Source organism: Anguilla rostrata, chromosome 3 (assembly GCF_018555375.3).
Source record: "Anguilla rostrata isolate EN2019 chromosome 3, ASM1855537v3, whole genome shotgun sequence".
In the NCBI taxonomy this organism is placed as follows: domain Eukaryota; kingdom Metazoa; phylum Chordata; class Actinopteri; order Anguilliformes; family Anguillidae; genus Anguilla; species Anguilla rostrata.
This window is the reverse complement of record NC_057935.1, coordinates 29971051-29991363: the sequence shown is the minus strand read 5'-3', so window position 1 is coordinate 29991363 and position 20313 is coordinate 29971051. Positions and strand designations below refer to the sequence as shown.

General features: G+C 39.2%; 1 protein-coding gene across 5 annotated transcripts in view; it reads left to right on the top strand.

Annotated features, from left to right (window-relative positions):
* The window catches only part of ppig (peptidylprolyl isomerase G (cyclophilin G)), a 109894-nt gene that overhangs the window by 59335 nt on the left and 30246 nt on the right, over positions 1 to 20313 (top strand). For all 5 annotated transcript variants that reach the window (XM_064329884.1, XM_064329883.1, XM_064329882.1 and 2 more), the window contains 3 exons: positions 9404 to 9590; positions 9856 to 10029; positions 10153 to 10240. In XM_064329884.1, coding sequence (XP_064185954.1) covers positions 9404 to 9590; positions 9856 to 10029; positions 10153 to 10240 — 449 coding nt within the window. The remainder of the gene's footprint in view (positions 1 to 9403; positions 9591 to 9855; positions 10030 to 10152; positions 10241 to 20313) is intronic.

Below are 20313 nucleotides of genomic sequence, written 5' to 3'. Positions count from 1 at the left end.
CAAACCAGGGGTTTTGCCTTGAAGCCCCACCAATCAACTTTCTGCAATATTCCTACTGAGAAAAATCTATGGGCTTATTTTTGCTGTCTATTCCTCTCTCCTTAGTGCCCTCCAAGTGAGGACAATCGGAAAGGATGTGAGGAAAATATACGAAGACGAGTGGAATTGAGGCAATGTGTATTAGGCAAACGAAACGTCTTTGCTCTTTTAAGCGTCATTTTGAAACCACATCAATTACATATGTGGATCCACAGGTCGATTAATTATACACAGGATTTTTCCTGCATTGAAATGTCTTGGGTGGGCTGCCTAAGGGTTTTTTGAAGCCTAAGTAAAGAGAAATAGGGCAAGCAAACAAACAAAAAACAATCACGAAACTGTCCAGACCCACGACGCAACTTGGCGAACTATATTTTTTGGTTGATTTTACGCGCTCATATATGGCAGTTGGTTTTCTCAGAATTCTATATAGCCAGGTCAATATTTTCACTGGAGACTTGATACATCCTGCCTTATAATTTCAAAGTCCCAGGTCATTTGTGAATGGTTTAAATGGATTTTGAGAATCCTTGTACGGCGATCAATAAAGGCTAACAGCACAGTACCACTTACTTCTTGTCATTTCTACCACCACTAATGAACTAAAAAAAAAAAAAAGCTACAAACTACCTTTTCTATGAGAAATGTGTTGTGGAGCTCACACGCATACACTGCTGGCGACATTCTAAAGCTCCATTTTGTCCTCACCTCTGTAACATTATTTGTTGTCCTCCGTGTGTCCATACATATGTATCGGTGGTTGTAGCTGTGTGTCCTTAGCTCCTACTCATGCGTGCAGGATAGCATCCGTACGCGCAAACTAGGTTAGCTAAAGTGGGCAAAATGCGAACATGTTAGGGTTAGCTAAAGTAACGTTAGGTGATAAAGCTGTGCTTAAAAATGTTGTGCCGTAGCACCTGCGCGTGCGTCCCACCAAACCTCTCTCAAAGGTCGTCTGTGAGTGAGTACAATTTGCACGCATAGCCCACGGCGCAAGATATGGTGTGTATTTATTGGTACAATTTGGTTGTAAATGAGCCTATATTTCACAAATTGATTGTCCAAGACAATATTTGACCACTCAGCCTCGAAAGGGACCTCTCTACACGTGAAACCAATGGTAAGGTTATATATTTGTTCCATATTTAGTCCCAGATATTGACAGTAGAATGAAATGGTATCATTTTAGAAAAAAGTCATCTTTCATTATTCAGTGAGCAGCGTTTTCACTCTTGTATTGGCATATATTAGGGCTATTGTTGGGTTTATCTTGTTGCTATGATGGAATACGATTTTTTTGTGGTGAAAGAATATTTTTATGAATGCCCAGATAGACACTATTGTCCAGTGTGTCATGGGTGGGGGGTGTAGTTGCAGATTAGACTGCAGGGAGGGGGTGCTTGTTAAATGAACGACCGGCGTAAATACTTCGTATTCGGCATAGTTGTCCTATATCATCTACTAATGAAACTAGAACCAGAGTTTCTGTTTTGAACTCATTGTTTTGTTGCAGGAGCAATGAATGTCTGAGTTGAGCAATCTAGGCACACCGACGTGCAACCCACTAGGGGGCTTGTGCAAATTGGCTACAGCGAACAATGACCCAGACTTTAACCACAAGAAAATAATTACTCCTGTTTCTTTGAGCTAATTGTCTTTTGGTATCTGACATCAGTTGTGTTGTTTACTGATGCAGGGAACATGCCGCTACTTCTCATAGTGGGGCACCAATCTGTAGAAGATATACATTTATATCCTCACAGGTGGCGCCAGCATATAATAATCAGTTTCATAAAATAAGTACACAAACTATTAATTGGCTATTTAAATTAATAATTAAATTAATTATTATTCAAATTACACATTAATAGTCAGTCTCAAACGAATCATAACATCATACATTCAGCTAATACTAAATTAATATAAATGATTTAGCGAAGAGGCGAAGGTATTCTATAAAGTTCTTTGGATTAGCAGCGGCTGACTCAATTCATCACAAGAGTAATATAAATACAGATAACCGTGTAAATATAATAGTTTATTGAACACAAAGTACCGAAAAGGGCAAAGCACAATTCTCTACAATGATGTATAACAAACTATGTGAGTGCACTTGCGTGTAGGTGTTGTGTGTGCGTGTGCGTGTGCGTGTGCGTGTATGTGAGTGAGGAGTGTTGGATGCTCTCCCACATGGGGGGTTGTGTACCGCGGTACCGCGGACACGTGTTCACTGAGAGCAAAGGAACAAGATGGAGTAGAATGGAGAGTTTTTTGAATCTAGACAAAGCTAGTGAAAAAACAATGACGTATGAAGCGTACCAAACAGATGCAGGGTAACTTAATAGATATCTGTGTGTGTTTTTCGAGATCATGCCATGTTATGCAGGGTTTCCCCCAGAAAAGTTGTTAGGCCCGGTGGCAAGTATCTTTTGACAGGGGCCGGCGGCCGAGTGTCTTTTTTGACAGGGTCCCGGAGCGGGCCAGTGACAGACTGATGGCAGCATTAAGGTAGGGCCCTATAGTTTCTGTGATAACAGAATCACGGACGGAATCGCGGAATTGAGAATTTAAAGTTATAACACAGATTCCATAGGGCCCTACATTAAGTCAGTGCTAAAAGCTGACTGGAAATTTGAAAATATGACTAGGTAATGTGAATGTTGTTATAAATAAGTCATTTATTCAACACACATTTACAGCATAGCAGTCTTACAAAGAATCTGACAACAATGTACACTCTTGGAATGCTGTGTTTTCAACAACAACAAAAGAAATTAAATTAAAATAAATAATATCAAAGTTTTTGCACTCTACAAAAAACTTGTATTCAAGTCCTGATTGGCTACTGAATCTTACAACAAGCCTTGGAATGCTGGGCACATTTAAACATTTGAAAAACTGTCTAAGGTTTTTTGGCTTTTACAGTAGGCTACCTTTCCTCCTTGACATTATCCCTAAATGTCACAAAGGAAGTATCTGTGTTACTGACTGGCTAGCTATCTAAGTTAGCTACATGACCACGTTGTCATAAAATGTTTCCCGACTGGTAAAACTGCCTGACTTGTTTACATTTTGGACAGATGTGGCTCCTGAGTAAATCTATCATTGTTTCCGTCGCAGCACTTTAGACACAAGCAATATCGAAAAAATCCTGAAATTTCTTCTTACCGTGAAGAGTGCTTGACCCTCAACCGTAGTGTTTTTTCCACAAAGATGGTATTTCTAGATATAGCCTAATTTTGCCACTGTGTAACACATTTCTACAGTTGCTGGTCAGGCACTCTTCACCGTAAGAAGAAATTTAACGATTTTTCCACTATTACTTGTGTCGAAAGTGCTGCGACGGAAACAATGATAGATTTACTCTCGGAACGCTTCAGAGCACCTCGTTCCTTGAACAGCCGGTAGCCGAGGGTATACGTGCCTAGCTCTGTTGCAGGCCTTGCAAACTCTTCCTGGCATGTGGAATCACACGAGAGGGAGACGGGAGAAGGGTGGTGAGTCCAGGGAAAGGAAAATGGAACAGAGAGAGCGACACAACGGCAACCTCTGTTCTGTTGAAGGCTGTGTGTTTCAAATTTACAATAGGCCAATACTGTAACCGGAGAGCTGTGGTAGGGGATGTGGTTAAATGAGTCACTTTGAGGTGGAAATGTGGGCTTTGTAGTTCTGTGTCTTTAGTAGGCCATGGTACCTACACGGATCATAATATGTGCACAGCTAGTGGTAGCTTTGTGTGATTCTAAGAGAAAGTGCTCAATTTAAAAGTCCAAAATGAGATGTCACGCTCTATCTAGCTTACTCAACATGAATAAAATAAAGCGGAAATCACTAGGGTTTTTTGATGTGATTCACCTATGTGGCAAAAATTAGTTTTGATCAGAATGTTAAAACATTATTTGTACACTATATGGCCAAAAGTTATGTGGACACCCAAACACACCCATATGTGCTTGTTGAACATGTCATTCCAAAACCATGGACATCAATACGGCATTGGTCTCCCTTTGCTGCAACAACAGCTTCCACTCTTCTGGGAAGGCTTTCCATTAGATTTTGGAACATGGCTGTGGGGATTCACTTCCATTCAGCTGCAAGAGCATTAGTGAGGTTGAGCATTGATGTTGGGCGATAAGGCCTAGCTCACAGTCGGCATTCCAATTCATCCTAAAGGTGTTTGATGGGGTTGATGTCAGGGCTCTGTGGAGACAAGTCAAGTTCTTCCACACCAAACTTGGAAAACCATTTCTTTATGGAACTTGCTTTGTGCTCAGGAGAATTGTCATGCTGAAACAGGAAAGGACCTTCCCCAAACCGTTGCTTGATTTTATACACCTGTTAATAATGGGTGTGGCTGAAGTAGCCGAGCCCACTAATTAGAAGAGGTGCCCACATACTTTTAGCCATGTAGTGTATCTTTATTTCATCTCGCTAATCCCACTATTTCATCCCGCTACTGTTACAAGTGTGTGACAGAGAGCTCTGTCACCAGCCGCGGCCGCACTCATACGTAAGGCATACTCTATCCACAAACACTTTTCACTGCATTTAACTAGATGGCATGCCACGTTCTGTGAGTGCACGCCCAGGATTCGCGGCTAACTCTTCAACCCTTACAATATCTCACACACAATCCAGTTTCTCCATTGAAACAACTTTATTTACTTATCTGTTTTATGTCTGGTCGTGCGCTCTTTGTTTGTACTCTGTGTACGTCCGGGAACTTCCGTATAATGGGAATTTCCGCGTTACAGGTGGCTTGCGGGACCAAGCCGAGTGTACGGCTCCAGGTGATATCACTTTTTCTGCCACGTATTGGAAAAATGGTGGGTGTTGAAACAAACCATCGCGCCTTTAGTGGAGAAGCTATAAATGATTTAAACTGCTGATTGTAACATACTTAAGCCTACTTTTTAAATCAGCAGTGGTTATATAATTGTCCACTGACTTTGTGTAGGCACTTATTGATTGGGGAATTGATTGTTTATTAATGGGCCACCCCCAGTCATGGTAGGGTCCAAGAGGGTGGGGTTTCTGTTTTAAAAAGGGAGCCTCAGTCCTCAGGAAGAGGTGGTTGGTGTTGGTGACTAGAGAAGGTAGCTTTAGACATGAAAGATTGTCAAGAGGTAAATATTCAAAACACACTGAACACACTCACTCTTTCATTGATGCTATTCATGTGAGTGGTGTAGTTCTGCTTCTTTTGATGTTTATTGGCAGTTGGAAAACAAATTTTGAGAATTTGCAGATCAGCTGAAACCCTGCTCATTGCACACCTGTCCAATCGCTGCGGAAAGTGGGTGTAGACTACTTGAGTAATACATTTTTGACTGTGTGAATTAATTAGAAAACTTTGGCTGTTTTTCTCATATTGAGGACATTTCTGAAGTAGAGCTTTGTTTTATAAAAAGCAGGCAATGTTGGTTTCTCCTTGCAGAAACTGATTGCCAGCCTATTTTTTATCATAATTGATGATGATGCATGCTAAATCTGACATCTGTACATCCGAATGCCATAAATTCTCAAGTAAGTTGGGTGTTTTCGTAACATGCTGAGCTGTAGCCAAAAAAAACAAAAACCAAATAACCTAGCTAGGTAACATCCACAAGATTTGAAAGCTTGCTGCTGACAGCTGGTACCCAAGTTTGATTTCAGCTAATGTTAGCCTATACTGTAACGTCACAAAGAAATTAGAGAAAAGATTAAATATTGTCTAGGGACATCTCTTAGGCTGTCCTTATAGCCACCTAACCGTTAACTGTTTGAAATTTATATATCATAAACCTTCAAAACTAGCAAACTGAGTTAGCTATCTTGCTCCCTAAAGTAGCTAAACCTGTAAGGGTCCACTTTCAGAGTGAAATTTTCCTGTAGGCCAATGTTACTATCATACAGTATGTTATATTATTTCAGCATGTTCGGACAAATAATTTTTTATGATATCGAAGCTTGATTGTTTTGTGTGGCTTTTCCTTTCAGATATCTTGGATATAACTGTAAAGGGTTTTTATTTATTTGTCTCCTATTATCAGCAGCATACTGTTGCACAAACTGCCTGTAGTAGGTCAAATATTTTTATTCTCTAAATGCAGTAATGTATAGCCCAGGGGTGCCCGTTACATTGATTGCGATCGACCAGTTGATCGCAGATGCCATGTGGTAGATTACGTGTCATTTTTAAAAAACCATCAGTTAAAATTTAGATTCTTCCCATTTTCCCTATAGCTTCTTCCTGACAGACCTCTGTTGAGAACTTTGTTATATTAAGCATGGCCATTCATGATGGTCACGTAAATTGTAAACAGTTCAATTTTTGTTTTGACCAGAGAACACTCCTCCAAAAGGCTAGGTCTTCATCCTAGTGATCACTGGAAACTTCATTCTAGCTTTTTTATGATTTTATGAACAGTTTTGCCATAATAATGAGTGCTATATATGGAGGAAAAAGGGTGAGGCTTTTAAATTTAAGAATACCATCGCAACTGTGAAGCATGGGGGTGGCAGCATCATGTTGTGAGGGTGTTTAACTGGAAAAGGGACTGGTGCACTTCAGAAAATAGTTGGCATCATGAGGAAGGAGGATTATCTAGAAATACTGAAGCTACACCTCAAGACATCAGCTAGGAAGTAAAAACTTGGTCGCAACTGGGACTTCCAGCAGGACAATGATCCTAAGCATACCTCTAAAGTTGTAACAAAATGGCTTAAAGACAATAAAGTGAAAATATTGGAGGGCTTGGAGTGGCCATCACAAAGCTCTGACCTGAATCCCTTAGAAAATTTGTGGACTGAACATGTCCGAGCAAGGAGGCCCACAAACCTGACTGAGTTACACCAGTTCTGTCAGGAGGAATGGGCAAAAATTATTGTGAGAAGCTTATTGAAGGCTACCCCAAGCGTTTAATTCAAGTTAAGCAATCTAAAAGCAATGCTACCAAATACTAACAAAGTGTATGTAAATGTTTGACCCACTGAAAAACCGATATAGTACATAAAAGCTGAAATAAATCTCTCTTAGCTATTATTTTGAAATGACCTTTTATGGAAATAAAGTAGATACCCTATTTGACTTAACAAAGAAAATGTATGGTAACAAGAAATGTGTGGAGTTGTGAAAAATTGTGTTTGAATGTCTTTCGCCTAGGTATATGTAAACTTTTGGCCTCAACTGTAGATATGAGATAGTGAAATGGGACGTTCAGTTTGCTATTTATGTATTAGAAATGATACATTACGGTACTAAAAGTATGAATTAGAAATGATGTCCTACCTAATAATAGACTGTCTCAAATAAAGGCCTGGTTCTCTTTTCTGTTGAGGTAAATATAGGCCCGGTTCTCTCTTCTATTCTAATGAACATGGTGGCAGTATGAATTTGGGCCTGTAAAGAAACACTGGGCCTCATTCACCAATATCTTCCTAAGTTTTTTCTTAAATTTGTTCTTGAGAAAGGTCCTAAGAAGAGTCTACATCAGATTCATGATGTGTTCTTAAACCACAGAATTGTTCGCACCCGTGTTCTTATAATGATGAATCCCATTGTCTTCGTAAGTTGAAAGCGCTTGCCAGTTGTTCCTAATTAACATTAGGTAACAGCCCCGCAAATCCCCATAAAAGGCCATGAGACTGCAGGGCCGTGTGCATACACACAAATCACACACAGAAATTGAAAAGTTGAGAGAGAAGTCAAGAATGCCCAAACGAAAATCTAAAGACGGTGGAGCACCGGAGTCCAAATGTAAGAAAAACTTAAGTAGTTCTGAGGTGGAGGTACTGCTGCAGGAAGTGAACAGCAAATGACCTGTCATATTTAGTAGTGTCAGGAGTGGATATAAAATAACGCACACAAAAAAGAAATGCATGGGATGCTATTACTCGTTCAATGAACCCTGTATCCGGAGAAGGTCGCACAACAGATGAAGAAAAAAAAAAGAAAAATGGTTTGATGTCAAATCTGAGGCAAAAAAAAAATGCTGGTGGGAGTGGGCACAAGGAATTGCGTGTTATGCATTCAAACGTCAAAGCGCTTCTCGTCACATTAATACCGCTAATTAAATCAACCGCCAGTAAACGGCATCGGAGAAACTAGCTGTTTCAACCCGTCGCTGCACAAAAAATTTCTTGCCAGTCATTTTGGTGTCACCCCCCTCTGATGGTGTCACCCGGTGTGGTCCGCACCCCCCTAGTGACGCCTCTGAATGTCCATGTGTTTAAAAAGTGTTACCTATGTGCTTAGTTTGTATTCAGAATTTAAACATTTGCTTAGACCTAGTATAGACCTAACATTGCATAATTGAAACCTCCAAAAATAAAAGGTCACTACAATGGTTTGATTTTTATAATTTATTTACAGATGAACTCCCGCTGAGGCAACCACCATCTGAGGTGGAACCTGGCACCTTAATGCTTTGTAAAATAATTAAAATAATGATAAAAATATTATTGTAATTTAAATCCTATAATATTATACAACTGTAGAATTGACGAAAACGCAATAACCAATTATTTTGCACAAACATGTCAGCACTCAAATGTGCGTAAGTGTGCTCTTGAGTGTGCGTAGATTCTGTTCTTACCTAAGAATAAATCCCAAATAAGAAAACATTGGTGAATGTCAGAATCTTCGTGAAAACTGCGTAAGTGGGTTTTAAGAAGAAAATTCTTCTTAAGAACAGTTGGTGAATGAGGCCCATTGTTTTAATTTTTATCAAACGGCAGCTTGAATGTGTTTTTCTCAAATTATTATTCTCGGATGTGATTCCATGGTGATACCATGAGGGTGGCAGTGTAGTATAATGGGTATGGAACTGGTCTTGTAACCTATAGGTCACAGGTTTGATTTCCAGGTAGGACACTGCCGTTGTACCCTTGAGCAAGGTACTTAACCTGCATTGCTTCAGTATATATCCAGCTGTATAAATGGATGCAATCTAAAAAGTTGTGTGAGTCACTCTGGAAAGAGTGTATGCTAAATGCCTGTAATGTAATGTAAGGTAACATGGTGAGTAGTGATAGTGATGTTTTTCCTAACCATGACAGGTTATGTCTAGGCCAGCGGTACGTAAGAACATAGACATTTGAGAGTAATGGCATCCTTAAATGTACCATTTTTTGGGCTCATATTGCCGTTTACAGTGGGATTCAAGGAATACCAAACCCAAGTAGGTATTTAGCTATGCAAAATTTATGTGGCCTGATTCCCGGGTACTCATCCTTATAAAAATAGCTGTGGCTGGGATGTTTAGGTGGACACTTAACAAGCAAATTAAATTGCATATAATTAAGGTTCGCGGGTCTTGATTTGTTATTTGATTTATCCTCACCATATAACTTGTGATTTTTAATGGATGGATATTTTTTGCAGCAAAAAAGAAGAGGCACAGGTCGTCCACCTCACCCTCCAGAGAGAGCTCCAGTGAGTCTGATTCATCGGTGGACTCCTCCAGTTCAGATGGGGAGCTGGAGAAGGAATCCAAGAAGTGCAAAAGGAAGCACAAGAAAGAGTCCAAGAAGAAGAGGAGAGATCGGAAACCAGTTATTGATGATGACGGGTTTGTATTCCCTGGCTTTGTGTGGTGTAGTGCTGAAGAATCTGGATTTGTGAGCCAAAAGCAGGCTTAGTTGCCTGACCCGAATTACTTCAGTGAATATCCCGCATAAAAACTATTAACATGTCAGATGCCTATCTGTTATGCTGGACAAAAACTGGGTTATGTCAATGTTGGACAATGCAATTGTAAAATCAGGGCACTCCTGGTGAATTATACAGAGTGTCAATATCAATTGACACTGTCTCCTCATCTGTGATGTTCACAGCTCTCAGGAAGATGACAGTGGTGAGGAGAAGGGAGAGACCCAACTTGTGTCCACTGTGCGGCCCGAGGAGATCCCTCCCATTCCAGAGAACAAGTTTCTTATGAGGCGAAGTCCCCAGCTGCAGCAAAAATCTGAATCTGGAAAGGAAAAAGAAAAGGAGAAACTGAGGGTCAGGTGAGTTCCAAAAAGCCAACTCATTTTTGAATGTGTCCTGTGTTCCACCTATATTTTTTTGTGTGTTTTTTCTCTTCTCTTTATGGTAGCACTCTGTTTAACTCTCCCTTCTCCTTTTGGTAGCACGGTGTTTAACTCTCAGCAGTCATCGTATCAAAGAAGACTGTTGGTGACGCGTTCTGGCAGGAAGATTAAAGGAAGAGGGCCAAGAGTAAGCATTGCCGTTCGACCAGAATTAAACAATTGCTAGTTACCTGTTGGTCAACTTGGGTGTGTGTATGTGTTTGTTTTTTGTTTTCCTCAGGGAGATTGGTTACAAACCACTGCCAGAACCTGTTTGTTCACTTTAAGTGCGGTCTACTTGTTAACATTGCAACGGATGTACATGAAATCTGCTCTTCGGCAGTCTTCAATGGGGTTGTGGTTTAGCCTTTGAAATTGCAACCCCTCATTTCCTGTCGGAAAGTTAATTTGATAGTTGGTTTGATATTACTTTGGTTTTGACATATTTTTGATTAGTCCAGACAGGGTTAATGTGCAGTGAAGGATGTTTTTAATACTTGGGTCATTCCAGAAGTAATGGGACCCTTTTTAACCTTGACCTCTGAGATCGTTCTGATATTTGACACCCACAGTGTAACTTTGTTGCAGTGACCATCGGCATACTTCTCAGAAAAAAAATACCCCTAAATAGGGTTGGATCGGTTTCCAGTTTTTCTGGTCGTGGTCTGGTGCACGAGCTTAAACCAGTTTGATTTTATGCGAACCGACTGATCCGGCATTTGTCATTATGAGACGTTCTGGCAAATTAAAAAGTAGCCTACATCAGCAACCTGTGCCGACGGCGCTAAATCCAACTTGTATTGCATTAGCAATAAGCAATATGACAACGTGATTAACATATTATGTTTGTTTATAAACGGAGCCACTAGTGTCTGAGTGCCAAAAAAAAAAAAAAAAAAAAGATTGACAGGCCATGTGCAATTTAGTGCCGAGGCCAGCAACAAGGGGATCAAATTTCAGTAGACCAATCAAAGGTGGGTTGGGGGAAGATGTGGCACGGCGCAAGGTATGTTGTTTACTAGAAAGTTCATGTGTGTTTTGGGGTAACGAGATGAGACATGGCAGAGTTAGTGTCAAAGAAAACGAAAACTGCGCCAATATGGCAACATTTTGGATTCGAAGCTGACGAAAGAGGTGCTACTACACTCTCATTCATGGGCTCTCGTTATATTCTGTCACGCCAATGACATTCTAAAACAGTTGTTATACCCATTGTGACATATTTACAGTTTCGTTGCAGCGTCCGTTGCTATGCCGACGAAGCCAGCCGTGCTACATTCTTTGGTGATACAGATTCTAATTCTAAGACAACTCAGCAGTTTCTATGGTTTAATGGGTTATTTTCCAGCCTGAAATGCGATTGCATTAGTAAATGGCTACACATGTCATCTAACTTGCAAGTTAGTTAGCTATCTCCCTGGATATGAATTATTTTTTTAACAGAAAATAATAATAAATGCGATTTTATCCACGGAAATGGCAATACAAAAAGGGAAAATAAATGTTGTGGTTGCGATCGCTGTCGAATTGATCTACAAAATGTCTTGTTTGAATGCGTCATGGGTGTCAAATATCAGAAATATGCGAGAGGTCAAGACTACAAAGGGTTTGGAAAAGACCCATATTCTGAATCTTTTGACGATCCACCAGCTTTACTGTAACAAGTAGGGGGGCCAGGGCTGTCACTTTTTTTTCCCCGTGATTGCTTAGGTGAACTAAGAAGCCCAGTTCATGTGTGGGCCATGCTGCCTGTAGACTATACGTTCAAAATGGGAGAGCCAAGAAAAAGTACAACTCCACCACATCTCAGGAGTGCCATTTCTAAATATTACAAATTCTGAGCCATTGGAGACAAAATGGTAACCAAGGAGAAAGTTGCCTGCATACAGCAACTGCCTTTCTAACTCTCTAAAGCAGGGGTATCCAATCTTATTCGAAAAGAGCTGGTGTGGGTGTAGGTTTTTGTTCTTGCCGATCACTATGACACCTGATTCTACTTATCAAGGTAGTAGTAGTAGTAATTTATTTCGGTCCTTATTAACAATTTTCCAAACCAAAAAGAATTCACATAGAAATTAATAAATAAAATGTATTAAATAACATAAGGTCTTGATTGAACACCATTATTAGTTGAATCCGATATCGTAATGCTGAGCTGAAACAAACACCTGCTCCCACACCGGCCCTTTTCAGATAAGATTGGACACCCCTGCTCTAAAGTGTACTAGTGTTTCCTCTCCAAAGGACATTAGTTAGTTCAGTTTAGTTGAATAAAAACATGCCTTAATTTTGAATTTAAAGGGGCAGGGGCAGTTCACCTAGAAATTAAATAAAGCCGTTTCCACGTATCTTTACTTCATCGAGATAGTTTTGCGGAGATTTGAGCAGATATCCACTGTAGCGCACCTTGATACAACGGACCTCAACGGTGCCTACATTTTGTGGCATTCAAAGAGCCAAAAATGTGCCGCAGCATCTTTTTCCACATATAATGACACGAGTAGTCAAGTTTCAACCAAAGCACAGAAAAAACATTTGTTTAGAAACATTTTTTGGAAATACAAACATTACCTATACACTTCAACCATTTACAGTTAGCTAGCCACTACGTCCTTATTAGCTTGTCTTCTCTTATAGCATTCATCTTATGAAGTTGTCTGCCCAGGGCCATATACATATTCAAATGAATTTCATTGTGGAACACACAACTGCAGCAGGTATCTCCTTTCCTGGCTCTGAATTCCAAGTCGGGCTGGGTATTGGCAATGATCTCCAGATTCAATTTGATTTTGATTCACTAGGTGTTGATTCAATTTTGATTCATGATACGTCAATTATAGATGCCAGTGTTACTTAAATATGGAAGAGAGTCTCAGAGAAGTAATGCAGCAAACTGCAAAGGCTGCCTTATATAATTATTATATGGTCCATTGCTAAAAGGTTTATGTTAAATGTTGTCAGTTGGGCCCAAAGCATTACATTCAATTACTCTTAAACAAATGTAAATAGAAAGGTGCCATACGCACTCTGCATATACGGTTGGCTTCAGTTCCTATGCAAAAATATTTTTTTCATTCGTACAAAATCAATAGTGCAAAAATGTGCTAGACAGAGCTAGTGAAAACACTTTCTTCAGTATTCAGAAAGATGCAACACATGGTTCATGAAGTAAAAATCTACTCATGGAGATACTCAGAATAAATGTTTCTCAGAACTGAACTAGAAAGCCAGCCTAAGTTGCCAAGGCTTGGTTTGGGTTCTCCTGGCTTCATGTGAAGCAAAGTTGCTGGAAATTGTATTTGTTCAGATTATTAGTGGTTCAGACCCAAGGGGCTTAACCACTATTGTTTTTTTGAGTTTATTATTTTTTATTTTCTTATTTTTTCTCCAAGTTTGCTCAGTTTCCCATGAGGTGGTACATGCCAAGGATTTCAATCTTGGCAGCAAGGTTCATAATTAGGGAGGGTACCCACATATGCTGTATGTCCCCAATGGCCCGCATGGTGGCACTATAATTAAAGGTCAGCTTTTCACCCCTTTCAAGTACCATAACTCCCACGTGCTTTGTCCAGTTAATTCAATACTTTTTACACAATTTCTAGAGTAACCTGTACAACCCTGCACCTTTCAATTTAAAGTCGCCATATTGGATATTTAGCTAATTTACATATGATGTGAAACTGTTTTTTCATAAGGCTTTTTTGTTTCTTCACCATTTTTAGTGGTACTTGCAAAATATGTCTAGGTTACTTAATACACTTTGTAACTATAAACCAGGATAAAAAAGATAGTAGCTATGAACCCATGCATTTGAGATTGGGCATAGTCTCAAACAAAACAACCCAGATTTTGGCCTGTCTTCACCCACTTCATAAATTTAAAAGATGCAAATTGTGGTGAAGAGAGAGGACAGAGGTTGTAATTGTAATTTTATTATAATGTCAGCAAAGTTTTGAATCGTTATTTTCTACAGAACAGCAAAGGTATTTTGGCAAAATTAACCAAATAGGATTCGAGTTCTGTCCTTGTGTGGCTACAGAGTAGTCAAGCAAATGACAGAACTGTAGCATTGCCTGACATCAGAATCAACATATTGGGATGGCAGGTATGCCATCCCGCCAAGTTACGCCTTGGCGGGGGCATGCCCCCATACCTATACAGCACCGAGAGTTTGGCACTTTTCAGGGTTCCCCACAGAAATAACCACAACAGCCACAGACACTCAGCCCTTAAAAACATTAAATTCTGTACATTCTGACCCCATTTCAACAGACAGAATTCATAAACAACTTCACATGTCCACACAATAAAGCCCCAAACTAAGGGGATTTTGCGTTTTCTCCTTCTTCTTCTTCTTCTTCTCTTTCTTCTTCTTCTTCTCATTCTTATTTTTCCTGCCGCCTATCCCACTAACAACATGTCTCCCCATTGGACATTTCACTGACACCGGCCAAATCTGCCCTACACAACCCAATCAAAAACGCGCATACACACGCAAAATACCAATACATTTTTATTCTGAAACATTTCCCGTTCAAACAGCTAGTCCGCCTGTGGCCTAGTGGGTAAGGTTACAGTCTTGGGAACATGGGGTCGTAGGTTCAAGCCCAGCTTGGAACACGTTTCTTTAACCTGCTTCAACCCTCACTAATAATTGTCTACTACCCTACTTATCAATTATTGCTTTTGCACCATATTTATCCGCCGTTCACCGTTCAGTTATTAACCGGCTACAATATTGCTAAGCCACATGGATTCAACGGGAGCTCTTCTGTGCTTACTGGCCTGTGTTCTTTAAAACCAGCGGCAGGTTTGCTAATGATATTTCACGCATTGCATAGCTATGGCATTAGCTAACGAAGTTACGGCAAATGTATTCCTTTCATTAAAAAGTTACACCAGTTCACCACTGTGCCATTTCTATTAACTATATTTCTTCACTTGGCTACCGTACAAAACTTTCATATCAGCAAACGCCACGTTTCTATTTCTACATTCCTGTTACCTCGCTCTGTTCTCTATCTAGCCACATACGCTACAAACAATTACTACTTATTTACATTCTGCAACTCCGCAGTTTGTACAGCTAATCCATCCGTGGCCTAGTGGGTAAGGTTACAGGCTTGGGAACACTGGGTCGTATGTTCAAGCCCAGCTTGGAACACGTTTCTTTAACTTGCTTCGACCCTCACTAATAATTGTCTACTACTTCTTAATTATTGCTTTTGCACCATATCTACCCGCCGTTCACCGTTCAGTTATTAACCGGCTACAATATTGCTAAGATATATGCATTATGACTTACCGTCTGTACGTTCAGTTATTGACCGGCTACAATATTGCTAAGCCATATGGATTCAACGGAAGCTCTTCTGTGCTTACTGGCTTGTGTTCTTCTTTAAAACCACCGGCAGGTTCGCTAATGATATTTCACGCATTGCATAGCTATGGCATTAGCTAACGAAGTCACAGACTGGTAAACCTCACTCACTCACGGCCACCCATATGCATTTCATGACGCAAATGTATTCCTTTTATTTAAAAGTTACACCGGTTCACCACTGTGCCATTTCTACTAACTATATTTCTTCACTTGGCTACCGTACCAAACCTTAATATCAGCAAACGCCACGTTTCTACATTCATGTTACCTTGCCCTGTTCTCTATCTAGCCACATAGGCTACACACAATTACTACGTATGTACGTTCTGCAACTCCGCATTAAAACATTACATTTAAAATTATGATTCACTCATAAGTATAACTACTAGCACTGAACATGAGAAAAACACATTCGTGCAATAGATTGCATTATAGGAAATAATGTGTGCAATGTTATTTGACCCTCCACTTCAACAACCAACGTTCAATACCGACTGTTATATATACAATTTGATAAGGAATATATGCTCGCTCATGGTCACTCCATTTACTTCGCACTATACTCCGTGATCATGTCAACCTTCACCTACATGCCATTCTGCTAAAAACATATTGTTTCAACTACGGAATTTCGTAATTTCATTTGAATTTCTCTCACACTGTTGTTATTCTCTCATATGCAAAGCCTGCTGGGACATATGCGTCTGCTCCTATTCTACACTATCATGTTTTCCGGTTCTAGTTTAGCAAAACGGCGAAGAGGATTCCTACCTGCAGATTAGCCTATCAAAATGCCTTACAAACCTTACAAACACTAAAAGTGCATCTCCACGAAATAACAGACAATGGAGCAGGACAGAAGGATAAACCTTACAAACACTAATAGTGCATCTCCACGAAATAACACACCGTTGTGAGCAGGACAGAAGGCTACCCAAGTTGCGACCTAGGGAGTTAGAATTCTACGGGCGTGTTGATTACTTTGTCAGTCAAGGCTCGTTGGATGGACGTCAAATCCGTGAGTACATACCATATTCCATCTGCGTTCCTGATGCGTTTACGCTTACGCCACTGCATCCTTTCTCACAGCCACTGTTTTACATATATAGCAAACCGAAACTGTTGAACGGTACACGCTCATCAGACTGTATAGATTCACACAACGATAGCCATAATCCACAACCGTTTCTTGCAGGGTCGCATTTCTCACTCTCGTAATAAAACGCTTTGCAAAAAGAACTGATATCTCATAAAAAACACGTTTTCAACGTACAAAAATGCCAAGTTACTAAAAAGTATTGATATCAAAATGACGCCAAGTTACGATACTACAAACAATATAGGCTATCTTGCCTCACCGAAATGACATAAGATGTATCTCAAAGCAATGCTACCCAATATTTCCTCAGTTCTTTCAAGTCACTTGGCCCTGTGTTTTCTAATCTTACCATTTCACAATGTCATGCAAACTTTCTGTCAGATCAAAGAGACAAATATTTCGAATTTCCTCATGGAACACATTGAACATTGTACATTGAAATTAATGTATAAATTCATTAATGTACAGAACTGCTGCTGAGCAACGACAGGAAGCACATTTCTCCAGAAAACACGTTTATACTTGCTTCTGAACTGAATTTGAGTACATGTGCAAGTTATTGTATATTTGCTACGTACAATAAATACTGCATGTAAAACACATATTGTACATACATACATATAGAACTTCTTTATCCGCATGGGGACATTTCCCTGGCAGCATCTTACATTCACATTCACGAACACACTTGTACCAAGAAACATACTATCATTCACGCAACAGAAAGCCTGGGCAGCGAAATACATAGGCCTACATACCGATACAAATTGGACATACACACACCTATTCAATCAATCTTGACTGTGAGAGAGCCATCCACACACATATTTGGCCTGTTCATGTAGTGCATGCTTATACACAGGGCCAAGTGACTTGAAAGAACTGAGGAAATATTGGGTAGCATTGCTTTGAGATACATCTTATGTCATTTCGGTGAGGCAAGATAGCCTATATTGTTTGTAGTATCGTAACTTGGCGTCATTTTGATATCAATACTTTTTAGTAACTTGGCATTTTTGTACGTTGAAAACGTGTTTTTTATGAGATCTTATTTACTCCCCTTGAACCAAGTTGACTAATGTATGATTCATAACCATACAAACTAGACTAACCTCAACTAACTGAACAGTTTCACTTTGAACATAATCAGACTGTTTCACTTTGAACATTGCACTGCAATAGTAATCTTACTAAAATCTGAAAATACTGATATTAGTAGAGACTAATGTTACAATTGAAAAAGCTGTATACAACTATAAAAACTAGTCTAACTACCCAAAACAAAACAACAAACTCTAAATACAGGGTTCGTACGGTCATGAAAAACCTGGAAAAGTCATTGAAATTTAAAATGCAATTTCCAGGCCCTGGAAAAGTTATGGAAAATAATATTTTTTGAAAAGTTTTGGAAAAGTAATGGAAACACAGCTAAAGTTGCATCAAATATAACTACTAATTAATCCAATCATAAAAATAGTATGTATAGTAGTAAAACGTAAATTGTCACGTAACCTTCGCGGTATTTTGGTGGTGTGAGAAGTTAATTCAGTCTGGCTCAGTCTGTTTACTGGCACGCCCAACAGGCACGCTTCTGCTAATGTAGCAGTTAGTAAACGTAGGCCCTACTGTGCCGACAATATGCCAGGGAAGTGCAGCTTCAATAATATATCAGGGCTCGAAATTAACTTTTTTACTTCGTAGCACTGTACCAAAATGTAAGGAGCACCAACAATATATGCAATAGATTTTTTATTGATAAAAAACGACAATATAACAGTACGGTTTACAAGTAACAATTAAACTGTCAAGCATAAATTGTGTCGACTCTTCAAGGAATTGCGTGTTATGCATTCAAACGACAAAGAGCTTCTCCTCACATTAATACCGCTAATTAAATCAACCGCCAGTAAACTGCATCGGAGAAATGAGCTGTTTCAAACGGGTCGCTACACAAAACACTAAGTCACTAAAATGCCGTAATCGTGCGCTTCAACTTTCCAGCTTTCTATAACGCTAATAAATTGAACATAAACTTTTGTCGTTAGGTAACATTAGTTAACGCGTTAGCTCTTTGTGTCGCGTGACAGTGGAGTGCAGCGAAAGGGAGTGATTGAAGGCTAATAGTAACCAATTTAAAATCAGCATTAAAGGTAAGAATGTCAAGCTCACGATTGGTTAGAAGGGTTACCGTCAGCTCCCAAGGCACATACTGAGTGTATTAACTAGCGAATGTACAGAGAAAGACGTTCGACTGGAAAAACTGACAAAAATGTTAAACTATTCGAATTAAAATATGAGAGAATGTATCTAAGTGTGTCTGTCTGGTGTTTATTTGTTTTAGAGAGGCACCATATGTTTCAGATGCAGACCTAATTTTACTTAGTGTTACAATAAATAATTTTAAATTGTCCCGCTGAGAAAGTCATTTGTTTTGGTCATGGATATTCAGTTAAAGGTTGTGGAGAAGTCATGGAAAAGTCATTGAAAATCATTGGTGAAAAAGTGTATGAACCCTGTAAATACTAACGTTACAACTAGCTGCCAACTACTGAACTGCTTAAATGCCAAATATAGTGCAAAAGAACAATATGGAAAATGGAACTGGGAAAGACTAAAATGGATTTCTAGCTAAACCTAAGATATAGCAAAAAAAGATACTTGGCTTTAGAACTCTAAAAACATGATTTATTGTTTATTAACCCTTTAACCCCTTTGTGCACATGCCAAATCTACCTAATCTTTGCCTATGTAGGGCGTACCTTATTTAATGCTTTATAACTCCAGGTGTAAGCATCACAGAGGCTTGAAAAATGGCTTAAATGAAGCAGGACATTTGTACCATTTACAATACTAACTAATTAGGTTAGTTTATATTCATAATTTTGGAAGAAATAGTGCCACAAATGCAATTGTTTAGGCAAAAAACAACTTAATCGCAAGTGCATAAAATCTAAGGGTGGATATACTGCTAACTGCTAAAGATCTATGAAGCAAAAAGTAAGCAGTGTACCCAGTGTCTCCAAATCTATCCAAAATTTCTAAATTATGCATTGCTGTAAATCACAACATTATCATGTATTTCACTACAAATCAACTGATTTGACTCGAGAAACTCACTTTTGCATCATTTTCAAGTGGTTATTACAGATTTTCCTTCAGTAGAGTGGTCTAAAATATCTAGGGGTCCAGAAACATATTGAAATCTCTCCAAAAATGAATAAAATGCTTTTTGTCCATTATAAAGCATATAAATGTGCCCCTTATGAAGGTGTAAGATGAAACATTGATATCAGATTAAAATATAATGCAAAAACATTGTCACGGAATGTGGTACAGTACCTAAATGTGTAATAATGAACTCTTGTATGTATTTCTGTACTCTGCAGTACGTAATGTTTTCTTGCAGATGGGACGACATGAAAACAATTTTCAACCGTCCACCACGTTTGGCAGTGTTTCAACTCTCACGTCCTAACTGTTGCATGCATCACAAAAAGTGCTAAGCTAACAATGAATGCTTACATTACAGTGTGAAATATCCTCATTATGAAATACCACTAACCTATTTAAAGACACTCAATTTCAAAAATAACGCATATAACCAAAATATTTTGAGCAGTAATACTTACATAGCGATGATGATGATGATGAAACCAATGATGTAGTTCTCTCCGCGTCTGTCTTACTCCAGAAAACAATGTCTGCTAGGTCTATCAGCAAACATATGATTTAGCTATCC